This window comes from Anomaloglossus baeobatrachus, chromosome 7 (genome assembly GCF_048569485.1).
Source record: "Anomaloglossus baeobatrachus isolate aAnoBae1 chromosome 7, aAnoBae1.hap1, whole genome shotgun sequence".
NCBI classification, from domain to species: Eukaryota; Metazoa; Chordata; class Amphibia; order Anura; family Aromobatidae; genus Anomaloglossus; species Anomaloglossus baeobatrachus.
The window spans coordinates 73,745,801-73,760,247 of NC_134359.1; the positions used below are offsets into that span (position 1 = coordinate 73,745,801).

Consider the following 14,447-nt stretch of genomic DNA (forward strand, 5'->3'; position numbering starts at 1 on the left):
GACACGAGGGCGTGGCCTGCACCTGTGGGCGGGGTCTACACAAATCCGCCCCCAGCTGCTGGATAAGCCGCAGGCTGCGTTCACACTGTACAGTATATGGCTGTGAGCGCTCATTGTGTGCTAGTCATTGTCAGGTGAAACCCTCCGTGACTCACAGAGCACGCAGCAAACACCCAGCGCCTCCGCCACTCATTATTTGCTAAGAGTGCAGGTTATTAGGTGTGAGGCAGATAAGTCGCGGTCAGAAGGCGCACGGCTCCGGACTGCACGCCCTCATTACACAGGGTGACAGCTCGCCGCCCACCCAGGACGACATTCCCACTGTGACCCCATTGTGCCTGTCAGCCCGGGCGGGGGCGGGGCATGCGTCCTCCCCGCCCTTTTCAGGTGTTGTTTAATATAATGTGGACGTGCGGCGCATGCGCACTGCGCTCCCCTCGGTGATGGCTCCGTGAGAGAAAGTTGAAGTTGCTGCAGTGAAAGAAGTGATAGAAAAGCGGCGCGGGCGGCGGAGAGGAAAGACGTGCGGCCGGGAGCGAGACACAAAGTGCCGCGGGGCCGAAGCTCACGGGCGGACTGACCGACATGTGAGTGCGGGGGGCTGCGGGGCCGGTGCTCGGGACTTCCGCCGCCCCGGACACCACCACGGCTCATGCCTCTGTATTTCTCTGCACAGGTTGGTTGAGTTCTAAGAAGGCGACGAGGAAGAAGACGGCGCTCGCCATGGATGAAGCGGCGCTGGAGGAGGCAACGAACAGGGCGATAGTGACCGAGAGGAGGAAGGCCTGGGCGAAGAGCAGAGATTCCTGGCAAGCGTCGGAGGCAGAGGATGTCTCGGCGGAAGCCAAACAGAGTCCCCAGGCCGTGCGGGGGAAGCTGCAGCTGGGAGAGGGCTCCGGTCAGTACCTGGGGGACGGGGGTGTGCGGGGGAGGGGGACAGCAGCCCCGGGACTGGACGAGGGTGTGCGGGGGACGGGGGGACAGCAGCCCCGGGACTGGACGAGGGTGTGCGGGGGACGGGGGGACAGCAGCCCCGAGACTGGACGGGGGTGTGCGGGGGACGGGGGGACAGCAGCCCCGGGACTGGACGAGGGTGTGCGGGGGACGGGGGGACAGCAGCCCCGAGACTGGACAGGGGTGTGCGGGGGACATGGGGACAGCAGCCCCGAGACTGGACGGGGGTGTGCGGGGGAGGGGGACAGCAGCCCCGAGACTGGACGAGGGTGTGCGGGGGACGGGGGGACAGCAGCCCCGGGACTGGACAGGGGTGTGCGGGGGACGGGGGGACAGCAGCCCCGGGACTGGACGGGGGTGTGCGGGGGACGGGGGGACAGCAGCCCCGGGACTGGACGGGGGTGTGCGGGGGACGGGGGGACAGCAGCCCCGGGACTGGACGGGGGTGTGCGGGGGACGGGGGGGACAGCAGCCCCGGGACTGGACAGGGGTGTGCGGGGGACGGGGGGACAGCAGCCCCGAGACTGGACGAGGGTGTGCGGGGGACGGGGGGACAGCAGCCCCGGGACTGGACAGGGGTGTGCGGGGGACGGGGGGACAGCAGCCCCGGGACTGGACAGGGGTGTGCGGGGGACGGGGGGACAGCAGCCCCGGGACTGGACGGGGGTGTGCGGGGGACGGGGGGACAGCAGCCCCGGGACTGGACGGGGGTGTGCGGGGGACGGGGGGACAGCAGCCCCGGGACTGGACAGGGGTGTGCGGGGGACGGGGGGACAGCAGCCCCGGGACTGGATAGGGGTGTGCGGGGGACGGGGGTGTGCGGGGGAGGGGGACAGCAGCCCCGGGACTGGACGAGGGTGTGCGGGGGACGGGGGGACAGCAGCCCCGGGACTGGACAGGGGTGTGCGGGGGACGGGGGGACAGCAGCCCCGGGACTGGACGGGGGTGTGCGGGGGACGGGGGGACAGCAGCCCCGGGACTGGACAGGGGGTGTGCGAGGGGACGGGGGGACAGCAGCCCCGAGACTGGACAGGGGGTGTGCGAGGGGACAGCAGCCCCGAGACTGGACAGGGGGTATGCGAGGGGACGGGGGGACAGCAGCCCTGAGACTGGACAGGGGGTGTGCGGGTGGACAGCAGCCCCGAGACTGGACAGGGGGTGTGCGAGGGGACGGGGGGACAGCAGCCCTGAGACTGGACAGGGGGTGTGCGGGTGGACAGCAGCCCCGAGACTGGACAGGGGGTGTGCGGGTGGACAGCAGCCCCGAGACTGGACAGGGGGTGTGCGGGTGGACAGCAGCCCCGAGACTGGACAGGGGGTGTGCGGGGGGACAGCAGCCCCGAGACTGGACGGGGGTGTGCGAGGGGACGGGGGGACAGCAGCCCCGAGACTGGACGGGGGTGTGCGAGGGGACGGGGGGACAGCAGCCCCGAGACTGGACGGGGGTGTACGGGGGACGGGGGGACAGCAGCCCCGAGACTGGACGGGGGTGTACGGGGGACGGGGGGACAGCAGCCCCGAGACTGGACGGGGGTGTACGGGGGACGGGGGGACAGCAGCCCCGAGACTGGACGGGGGTGTACGGGGGACGGGGGGACAGCAGCCCCGAGACTGGACGGGGGTGTACGGGGGACGGGGGGACAGCAGCCCCGAGACTGGACGGGGGTGTACGGGGGACGGGGGGACAGCAGCCCCGAGACTGGACGGGGGTGTGCGGGGGACGGGGGGACAGCAGCCCCGAGACTGGACGGGGGTGTGCGGGGGACGGGGGGACAGCAGCCCCGAGACTGGACGGGGGTGTGCGGGGGACGGGGGACAGCAGCCCCGAGACTGGACGGGGGTGTGCGGGGGACGGGGGGACAGCAGCCCCGAGACTGGATGGATACTGTATATACGTCATATATACTGTATATACTATGTATATACTATGTATATATGACGCATACTGTATATAGTTAGTGTGTGTGTATATACACCTTGTGTGTGTTTTTACTCTCTGCCTCCTGCGGGTCTGGTGGGATTTGTACCCAGGTCACCAGGACTGCCTGTTCTCTAATGGTGCAGTTACATTGGAGTTTATGGTAGCTTTTGCCCTTGTAGTGATAGTCACTGTTGTAGTGTTGTGATGGCAACGTGCAGTTTTCTATCATTTTACACCCACGGGGTGATTTTTGCTGCCGCTCCCTCTCTGGCTGTCACTGCTGTGTAGTATCTGACGCTCAGTTGAAGCCAAAGGGCCTCAGTGTCTATATAGTGACGCACTGATGGGTTTCATCTATATGTGAACTGATGCAATATTACACGTCACTATATGGAAGTTTTTAGTGTTGGAGATGAACTAAAATCATCCAGAATCTCATTGACAAGTATCTGATGGGTGTGATCCTGGGGGATGGTCTGTATAATATACAGCAACAGCGGAAATCTGTTTTAGAGACTCCGATGTTATCTTTATGGATGGTGACCATATAATCAAAGGTACAGAGAAATCAGAAGTATCACCAGCTAGCTGCCGTGTGCTGGACCTCCAGAGACCCAGTCATGAAATTGTGCTCCTTTCCTTGGTCGTTATTCCCTCTCACTCAGGACGGCTCATTCATGCAGTCCCCATACTAGTTGTGGTCTGTTTCTCTCCTGGACCCGTTTGGGGTGGTTTGCATCTGTCTCTCTCTCCTGGACCCGGTTGGGGTGGTTTGTATCTGTGTGTGTCTCTCGTGGACCCGGTTGAGGTGGTTTGTGTCTCTCTCTCTCGGACCCGGTTGGGGTGGTTTTGCATCCTTTTTTCTCTCTCTGTCTCTCTGTCTCTCTGTCTCTCTGTCTCTCTGTCTCTCTGTCTCTCTGTCTCTCTGTCTCTCTGTCTCTCTGTCTCTCTGTCTCTCTGTCTCTCTGTCTCTCTGTCTCTCTGTCTCTCTGTCTCTCTGTCTCTCTGTCTCTCTGTCTCTCTGTCTCTCTGTCTCTCTGTCTCTCTGTCTCTCTGTCTCTCTGTCTCTCTGTCTCTCTGTCTCTCTGTCTCTCTGTCTCTCTGTCTCTCTGTCTCTCTGTCTCTCTGTCTCTCTGTCTCTCTGTCTCTCTGTCTCTCTGTCTCTCTGTCTCTCTGTCTCTCTGTCTCTCTGTCTCTCTGTCTCTCTGTCTCTCTGTCTCTCTGTCTCTCTGTCTCTCTGTCTCTCTGTCTCTCTGTCTCTCTGTCTCTCTGTCTCTCTGTCTCTCTGTCTCTCTGTCTCTCTGTCTCTCTGTCTCTCTGTCTCTCCTGGACCCTGTTGGGGTGGTTTTGCATCCTTCTTTGTCTCTCTCTCTCTCTCTCCTGGACCCTGTTGGGGTGGTTTTGCATCCTTCTTTGTCTCTCTCTCTCTCTCTCTCTCTCTCCTGGACCCTGTTGGGGTGGTTTTGCATCCTTCTTTGTCTCTCTCTCTCTCTCTCTCTCTCCTGGACCCTGTTGGGGTGGTTTTGCATCCTTCTTTGTCTCTCTCTCTCTCTCTCTCTCTCTCTCTCTCTCCTGGACCCTGTTGGGGTGGTTTTGCATCCTTCTTTGTCTCTCTCTCTCTCTCTCTCTCTCTCTCCTGGACCCTGTTGGGGTGGTTTTGCATCCTTCTTTGTCTCTCTCTCTCTCTCTCTCTCTCCTGGACCCTGTTGGGGTGGTTTTGCATCCTTCTTTGTCTCTCTCTCTCTCTCTCTCTCTCCTGGACCCTGTTGGGGTGGTTTTGCATCCTTCTTTGTCTCTCTCCTGGACCCTGTTGGGGTGGTTTTGTTTTGCATCCTTCTTTGTCTCTCTCTCTCTCCTGGACCCTGTTGGGGTGGTTTGTGTCTGTCTCTCTCTCCTGGACCTGGTTATGTTGTTAGATCTGCCACTTTGATGTATTGATGTCTGCACCTTGTGCTCCTCTGATTAGAGGGTGCTTGTCCAGCAGCCCTCATGTGCACCCACTCGGTTATTTTGCCGGTACGCCCGGCTGATGTCGCTCGGAGGACAGTGCGGCGGTGTGTCCTGCTGACGCCAGTGGCCAGCAGTGTAAATTCAGGCAGCATTTCTACATACAGGAGCTTGGAAAATGTATGGTGTGTTTTTTGTTTTCAGGTTTTTTTTCTTGTCTTGTATTTATAACTACATTCAAAATTATTCCTCCCCCTTACAAATCAGGTTTATTAACATGCATGACCTTTCCTGCTGTTTGCCATAAACCAGTCAAACGAGAACAAACAAGAAATGGCTCAACACAACTAATATAACAACAAGGGATTTCTTAAAATTCAAAAAAAAGTGCCACTTTTACTGACTACTGAGAATGTCATCCCCTTCATGACAAGCGTCTTTAGTACCTGGTAGATCCCTGGCTGTTGTGACCTGCTGCAGACATGATGCATAGCCAAAAACCTCTGACAGCGTTTCTGAGGAACCTTGTCCTGTTCCTTATAGACTATGGCTGGAATCTTGGATTTTGCACATGGAGGCCTTTGTTTATTCACGTTGGGCCACGTACAGACCTCCAATGGAGCAGGTTGGGGTTTAAGGACTGTGAAATACGTCCGTCTGAACCCAGCCTTATTGTGCAATAATAAACCTCAGTCGCTGCTGTCACCAGATCTTCCGCAGTTATACGTTGACCACCTGCGTCCTCTGGAATCTGGTGGCAGCCGGTGACTGCTTCCTCTTTCTGCCACATCCAGGAAGTGTAACCAGAGTTCCTATAGCTTTGAACATGAGAATTATGTTTCCATCTCTTATCTCCCTATACTTTTTTTTTATTTATTTTTTTTTTGTGTGCAAAGCAGTGATCTTGTAGGCTATGTTCACACACTGCATCTTTTACTGTGTTTTTGATGCATTTTTGAGGTCACAAAGATGCACCTAAAAGCATGCATTTCTTTCTCCCAGCAGAGTCTGAGACTTTTATTTTGCTGTCTACACAATGCATCTTTTTTGCTGTATTTTTGAAGATGTTCCCAAGATCAATTCTTTTTGCGTTTTTGAGTCCTTCCAGTCAATAGTTATGACTTAAAAAGCACTGGTCAAAATGCAGTAAAACGCGTCAAAAACACATGCGGTTTTTGATGCGTTTTTGCCACAAGTGCATTTTTTTTTTTGGGGCCAAAAACGCTGCATCTTAAAAAGATCTAATAAAAGATGCAGTATATGAACATAGCCTTAATGTTGTGCAGCCCCCCTCTTGGTCTGGTCATATTTCTTGCATGCATTCCCTCAGTCAGCTAGCCACTTCCCCGCCTTGATATTTTGTTATCTAAAGCTTGCCCGATTTAACTAATGAAGCCCTTGTTTAGCTACATAAGGTGAGCTTGAGAAATCATCTGATGTGCAAATGTGTTCTCTTATGGGGTGTCTTAATCGAGGGGGGAATAATCCTGTAAAAGCCTCAGTAAGGTGACGTTCCCATTGAGCCTTTAGGCTTTCACACGTTGCCTTTTTTTGGCGATGCAGCGTTTTTGGCCGCTAAAAAACGCACTCACGGTAAAAAACACCTAAAAAATGCATGCGGTTTTGTGCATTTTACTTAGTTTTTTGCTGCGTTTTTGTTGCTTTTTTTTCCCCAATGCATTGCTTGGGTGAAAAACGCAGAAATAATTGACATGTTGCATCTTTGTGGTCACCACAAAAATGCACCTAAAACTAAACTGCACTGTGCGAACAGCAAAAATGAAAACGCATAGACTTTGCTGGGGAAGCAAAGTCATGCAGTTTTAAGACCAAAAATGCACCCGAAAAACGCGCACAAACGCAGCGTGCGCACATAGCCTTAGTCAGTTTTTGATACTTTCAGGTATTTGACTTTGACACAATTTTTTTTTTTTTTCTTTTTTAGTCCTATGCGGACTATAAGTTTTTAATGTTTTACAGCAGAAACGCGTGTGTTGTGTTCCACTGTGGATTTTCGGCATCTAATAAGTCAATGCAGAAAATCTGCACAGAAATCTGTGTACCTGCAGCAGAAATTGACATGTTGTGGATTTGAAATATGCAGTGCTAATCAGTGTATGCATCGTAAAAGCGCAGGAGATTTCTATAAATGCATTCACTTCACTGGAACTGGAAGACTGCATTCTCGATGCATCGGAAATAGTATCATATAAACTTGCTGAAAGCTAATCATGGGAATATGACCGAAAAGGGGCATTTTGTGATGAATTGGGTATCCCTTATTAGTTGGGTTGAGATATTGAAATTGTTCTGATCTCATTAGTTTATTGCAAACAAGCCTTGAAAGTTTGCACACTTCACTTGTGATGGGGCTTGATTAATTTTGATTGTTACTGTATTTATGTTGCTTTAACTTGTGGAATTCATTACTGGGATCTTCAACTTGTCATAGGGCAAACTCAGGGGAAGGTAGTTGTGATCATATTTGTGATGTACAGTGTATATTTTTTGCTTTCTGATACATACCAGTCCTCACTTTGCAACCTTTTAAGGCTATGTGCGCACTGGGAAATGGAATTTTCTTAAGAAAATTCCGCATGCTCTCAAAGAGTACCGCACCCGCGGTAAAAAACCGCGGCAAACCGCACCCGAAAACCGCATGCGGTTTGCTGCGGTTTCACCGCGGTATTGTTTGCGGTATTGCCGCGGTTTTGCCGTGTGCGGGTTGGGATGTGCTTTATTGCATTCAATGCAATAAAGCACATTGAAAAAAAAAAAAAGTCATTTAATTCTGAGATAGTAGATAGACAGAAAAATAGAGGGATAGATAGAGGACAGATCGCTGCATTTCCCACGGTCGGCAGTGAGTTCACATTACCGGCCGTGGGAAATGACCGGTAATTACCTCTGCTGTCTGCTGCATTCATTCAGCGCTGTGTCTGTGACAGTCGGAGCTGTGGATTACGCCGAAGCTTTGGTGCGGGAGGGGTTAATAAAATGGTGAACGAGGCTTGTTTGTTTTATTTAAAATAAAGGATTTTTCGGTGTCTGTGTTTTATTCACTTTACTTACGGGTTGATCATGTCAGCTGTCACATAGACGCTGCCATGATCAAGCCTGGACTTATTCCCTTTAATGTCTGGCCCAAGAGAGGACTGCAGAGATTTAATGTAATTGTAGATCGAAGAATAACATGGATCGAGTCCTTGACTATAGTATGCAGGTGTCTCTTTAGACTTGGCCAATGCACCGTACATAGGACTTCTCAGTACTGATACTGCTCAAGGCCATTAAAAGGAAGTCCTTACCCAAGGCCCAGTCACACACAATGACTTAGCAGCGATCCCGAAAACGATGCTACCTGATGGGGATCGCAGGTAAGTCGCTGGGAGGTCGCAGGTGAGATGTCACACAGTCAGATCTTACCAGCGATGCAGGAACAATAGAGGTGGCAGTAGCGACCTGTATAACTATCTCAGCAGTCACTGTGACCCTGTCACACAGTGTCAAACACGGCGATGTGTCCTGCCCAGCAGGACGTCACCTTTGAGGAAAATGGCCTGGACCATTCTGCAACGACTAGAGATCTCACAGCAGGGGCCTGATCGCTGGTAGGTGTCACACATAACGAGATCGCTAACGGGATCGCTACTGCGTCACAGAAACCGTGCCTCAGCAGCGATCTCGCTAGCGATCTCGTTATGTGTGACGGTACCTTAAGATGGCCAGAAATGCAAGATTCTTCCCAAATCGAGGGAACATGGTGTTTATCACAGTTAACTGTGGCTGGACAAGTCCTGCTTGTTTTCCCCAATTACAATCCGGTTATATTGTGGGAAATGTTTGTATTGTCCACACGTCTCACCAGACAATGACCCTACAACCTTGAGACTGGGAGTTTTTTTTTTTTTTTTTATTATTGCTTGTAAAGTGAAACAACCATAATTTCTATTACCATTGACTGAACTGTTCTCATAAAATTGCTTGGATTGTTAACAATAGTCTGTGTCTGGTTAGTTTTTGGACTACTTAGTTATGTGCACACGACGTCTGTAAGATGCCGCCACACCTGCAAAGATTATCTTAGGTGAAGCCGCTTCGAGGAAAAAGTCCGTCCGTCGCTTTCTGAAGCGGTTTCACTGGCAGATTTCCCATTGTTTTTGCAGACTCCGCCGCCTACATCTAGTCTATGGATTTATCTGACTTTTGGGTGGCAAGTAGGAGCGAGCATGCTAGCTTTTGTTTCTCAACCCCCCCCCCCCTTCCCCTCACTAAGCATCAGTTTTTAAACTTTGAGACCATGTGTGCACTAGAAAGTGCTTTTTTTTTTTTTTTTTTTATTGAGAAAAAAAAACTGACCCTCTGAAAGAATCCCGCACCCACCGTAAAAACCGCAGTAAAACTGAACCTGCATTTTTGCCGCAGATTTACTGTAGATTTTCCACAAGTTGGTCCCCGCAGGGTTTTTTTTTTTTTTTTTGTTTAGCCTGATCTATGGCAAAAACCGCAGGTACCTGCGGAAAAGTGACATGCTCATTAATTCCGCAGCAGAAAATCCGCAGGTAAGTCCGCGGGTATAAAAAAAAAAAACGCAGTCCGCACAGCATTTTTTTAAAACCCATAGGATTTGCTGGGGAATTGACTGCAGCAATGTAAGACACATTTCTGCAGCAAATCCGCAGCGTGCACACAGGGCCTCAAGTGGTAAAAGCAGCATCAGAAGACTATGTGCACAGCAATGCCGCTTTAGGGTATGTGCGCACGTTGCTTTTTACCTGCTTTTTTGCTGCTTTTTCTTCTGCGCTGTTTAATGCCAAAATGGATGTGTTCTTCTATTCAAGAAAAGTCTATGGGAATTTGGGTTTCTTGTTCACACTATGTTGTTCAAAATGCTGCCTTTTTGTGGCAGAACTTTGGTCAAAAACTCAGCTTTGCAGTGCAAAACCCAAATGGCAAAAACAATTAACATGTTGCTTCTTTGAAAAGCTGAGTTTTTGACCAAAGTTCTGCCACAAAAAGGCAGCATTTTGAACAACATAGTGTGAACAAGAAACCCAAATTCCCATAGACTTTGCTTGAATAGAAGAACACATCCATTTTGGCATTAAACAGCGCAGAAGAAAAAGCAGCAAAAAAGCAGGTAAAAAGCAACGTGTGCACATACCCTTATTGTTGCTATGCGTTTTTTTTTTTTTGTGGTGCTTTTTCAGGCAGAATCCACCTACCCTAATTGCAAAATTTTACCTTGTTTTTGGAATACTCCATGTAGACAACCAAATTTTATTTGTAATTTTTTTTTTTTTTATGCCCTATTGAGATCTTCATGGTCGTAGCAGTTGGCACTAGACAGGATTTTTTTTTATTCATTTTTTTAGCTTTTTGCCCTGTAACACTTTATTTGGGTTGTCCAGGACTTTTATATTGATAACCTGAGCTCTGGATTAGCGCCTTGCACTTCCTACTGTGGTTGAATGTAGACAGTGTATCCAGTATGCGGAGCTGTTATGCCTCCGCACTTTGTAACAGGAACCCCCCCACCTGCCACAAACCAAACCAAAACTGGAGTCCTGATTCGTTTTTGCTTTTATACCTGTTTTTGTCCATCCCTTCCAATTTTGTGCCTAATTTTCCAAAATTTTAAGTCTTATTTCCTTTTTAAGATTAAAAACGGTTAGGACAAAAAGAACTTTGTAGTGTTTTTGTCTCTTCTCATGAAGATCTTTAACCCACAAGCCCCATTCTATACAATGAATACCAGAAAAGTAGCGTAAAGTGACCTAAGGCTATGGGCACACTGAACGTTTTTCGGGTGCGGTTTTGGGCTCAAAACTACATGACTTTGCTTCCCAAACAAAGTCTGACTTTTCATTTTTGCTTTCCGCACACAACTTTTTTTTTTGCTGTGTTTTTGAGCTAAAAAAATGAACATGTCAATTCTTTCCTGCGTTTGTACTGCATTTTTTTCACTAATGCAATGCATTGGAAAAACGCAGCAAAACGCAGCCAAAAACACACCGAAATGCGGTAACGCATGCGTTTTTACCGGTGCGTTTTTGCCACGGGTGCGTTTTTGCGGTCAAAAAAACGCTGTTTGCGCACATAGCCTAAGAACCCTGCAAATGATTGAGCCCTGTGTGTAATGCTTATTTTGCTATTGGACGTTTGCTATGTGTCCATGGGGCTTTTGGGAAGATTTACAACCACAAAATCTGTACCAAATCCTGCAGATTTTGATGTTGAATATTGCACCTTTTTAAGCCCTGTGCACAAAGTACAGACTTTGGTGCATTTTGTTGCCCAAATCTGCATATCCTTATCCCAGCAAAGTCTGAGAAATCAGACATGCTGTGCGCATGTTGCTTCTTTTCACCTTGCAGTTTTGTTGCAGAAAGAAGCATGTCAATTGTTGGTCGTGGTTTTTTTTTTTTTTTTTTTTTTTTGTTTTTTTTGCCCTTCTAGCCATTGGTGCAAAAAAAAATCTCTGCTGCATGCACACATACCCTTAGGATACAGTATAATGTAATACATGCCCAGGATGGATTTGTCTGGACCCTATTGACTTATAGGGGTCAGGTGCCCATTATTTCAGTGCAATATCTAGAGCAGCGTCCACTGTGGTTGGAATACATTCTGGAATATTTTTTTGCATCTAAAATGGTGAAAGTGTTTAAGCTGCAAATGAATGTGACCTTGTAGAAAAGAAGCCATTGTAGTTTCCTGAAGGTCCTACACCCTGCTGAATAGTCAGTGTACTATAGATTACACAGCCTGACGGATGTGGCACCATATTGTCTAAGCCTTGTATAAGCCTCTGTGTACAGCGTATCTGCATGGAGTCTACTAGTATTATTTAGGAATGCCTTAGCTGTGTTTTTTTTTATTTTTTGCCTGACCTGTGGGCAGAGCAGCCACATTCCTTGTGTTGGTTCTCCTTGTCTTCAGACCTGTACATAAGTCTTTTTAAAATGAATTTTACTGGTTTTCTTTCTCGGCCCACGAGCCAAGCTTACAAGATAATCAGGAATTGCAGGTTTAAGGTGCCTGTAGTCTGGATACTTTAGATGTGTCACCGATTTTGTTCTCCTGGAGGGCAGATGTACATTAACAGCTCCATGAACAACACTTTAGTGCACTTTAAATGTATAGTATTTTCTCAATCACCAGGATTTTCCTATATAACCTAAAGCCAGTGCTATACTGGCACTTATCAGGCTGATTCCATACTTTCCTTTAGTGGTCAGCTCGGATGTATAGGTTTTAAAACACAAGCAAGTAAAGTTTATAAAATCAGCAGCTTTTTGAATGACAGCAGCTGCTGATCAGCCGATAGCTTGGATGGGTATTCATAATGATTCCCGCCCCCTGCCTGCCCGTCCTCCCCCTGTTATTTATACTAATTCTATTATAGAATCGATTTTATTTTGTGACTAAAAGGACCTGTGCCGATGTCGTATCCATGTGACCAGAAGGGGCGGGGCCTCTTTGCCCCTTATATACGGTACTAGTATATCTAGTATATAAGGGGCAAAGATTAAAAAAAGTTGTAGTTGGTGAACTCCTGACTGATAGAAACGCAAGGCTCGGGCCACGTGACACGTCTCCTGCCAAAAACATGTGTGAAACTTGCTGTTATGTGGCTATGTTAAAATTGCAATTTTGCTGTAATTTACAGCTGAATGTCACGATCATTGATGTCTGTGGCAAACAAGTAGTGTGTGGCTTGCACCCAGTGACCTAAAACCTAATACTTTGGGAAACCTTTTTGTCCATTGCGGTAGGGCGCAGTTTTTGGTTCTATTAAGTTGTGTGTTTTTTGTCTCTTATTTTTATTTTTTTTTCCTCCTCTCCTGAAAGTGGTCACAACATTTCTTTAATCTCCTCCAATTCCAAACAACCCCTTCAGCCTATTATAAAATGAGTTTATACAAGGACCAGCCAAGGGGGAAAACTTCTGCAATGTTCTGCTGAGTACTGCTCCTTATGTCTGTACACTTTTGGCAGGAAAGGCCAACAATCTGAGCAATGCCTCCACAATACCTAATTTTATCTCTTGTAGATTGGACGTTTATCACTGCAGTATACTCACGTTTAGTTAAATGCAGGAATTTGGTTCTATGACCTGAAATCTGCTCATCAGTGTCTGAAACAGATTCCTGCTCTACTGGTTTATCAACTGCCTTTTTTTGTCCTCCGTGTCTTTAAATTGTAAATGGCAAAGAAATAATTTTTGCACATTTAGACATGCTAAGAACATGTTTTGCTCTAGTCACCCTCCACGACTGCACCTCAGGAGGTTGCCTCCCCTTGACGAATAGGAACAGAAAACAGAAGAGGTCAAATCGCCCGTCCCTACCGTCAGTCTTCATTTTTTTTCTGTCCCTTTGGGACATGAGGAGGTCCACCTATGGGGCTTTGTGGCTGGCTATAATGCCCTGCACATGAGGTAAGAAATATCGCTATATCAGGAGATCTATACTACATTTCTTGGAGAGAAATAATGGGATCTTGGAGTTGGGAATACCCCTTTTAATGTTTGTCACTTAAGATCAACAACTATACTACCAGTTCATTGTTCTGCCCTTCGGAATCTTGGTGGCTCCACGAATATTTACCGTGATTATGGCAGAAGCGGTGACATACATCTGAAAGCAGAACATCAACATAGTTCTTTACCTCAACTATTTTACTGATAGCTTCTTCTATACAGTTACTCAGATAATCTGCAAAAAAACCCTTCAGATGATGACATCTCTGGGGTGGCTGGTGAACCATCAGAAATCAGACTTGGACCCCTCTACCAGAAAGACCTTCCTTGGAATCCTACTAGACTGTCAAAAGCAGGCATCCTTCCTACCAGAAGAAAGGGGACATACCAGTATTTAAGTAAAATCCAGTATAGCCCCCTCTGCCTAGTCAGAGTATCGGTAAGATTCGATATGTCAGCCCTTGGTTCCAGGACCTCTTGTATTCAAGCAGTGGCCTGGTCAGAAACATGTGAATTCTGGATTTATTCTTCTATGTTGGGACAGAACTTCCAGCTCCCTAAACAGAAAGCTCTCCTTTCCCAGTCTGAACTCTTCACTCATCTCGTGGCTTAAACCCGAGAACCTTAACTACAGATGCCAGTAAAGAAGGTTAGAAAGCTATGGTCACCCAGAATCATTTTCAAGGGGTTTGGACTCTGGACGTAAGTCTTTGATCTTCCAATTACAGAAAGATAAAGGCCACTAGAGGAGGCCCTCAAAGCTGCTGTATCTTTGATGCAAGGTACTCATGTAAAAATCTATTCAGGCTTCGTAACCACATCTGTCATGAGGGGAGCACAAAATGAGGATCTAAAGTTGTTCTCATCAGAGATCTTCTTTTGGCCAGAACAATATCTCCTATCCCTGTCAGCACGTCATCTAAAATGATCCACCAATGTTCACGTGAGCTTACAAAGCAGAGAAACTGTACAACCAGGCGAATAGTCTAAATACAGAAGTATTCCAGATGTTGGTCAACAAGTGGGGCTGTCCAGAGGTGGAAATATTTGCAGGCAGTCAGAATTCAAAGGTGGACTGCTATTTCTAAACCCAAGCAATGTCTGTGGAGCAGTGGAAGCATTAGCTCACCCCTGGGAGTT

General features: G+C 48.5%; 1 protein-coding gene across 1 annotated transcript in view; it reads left to right on the forward strand.

Annotated features, from left to right (window-relative positions):
- The first annotated feature begins 417 nt into the window (after positions 1–417).
- ITPRID2 (ITPR interacting domain containing 2) overlaps positions 418–14,447 on the forward strand; it is a 125,451-nt gene continuing 111,421 nt past the window's right edge. The window contains exons 1-2 of the mRNA XM_075317411.1: positions 418–587; positions 677–898. Coding sequence (XP_075173526.1) covers positions 724–898 — 175 coding nt within the window. The 5' untranslated portion in view covers positions 418–587; positions 677–723. The remainder of the gene's footprint in view (positions 588–676; positions 899–14,447) is intronic.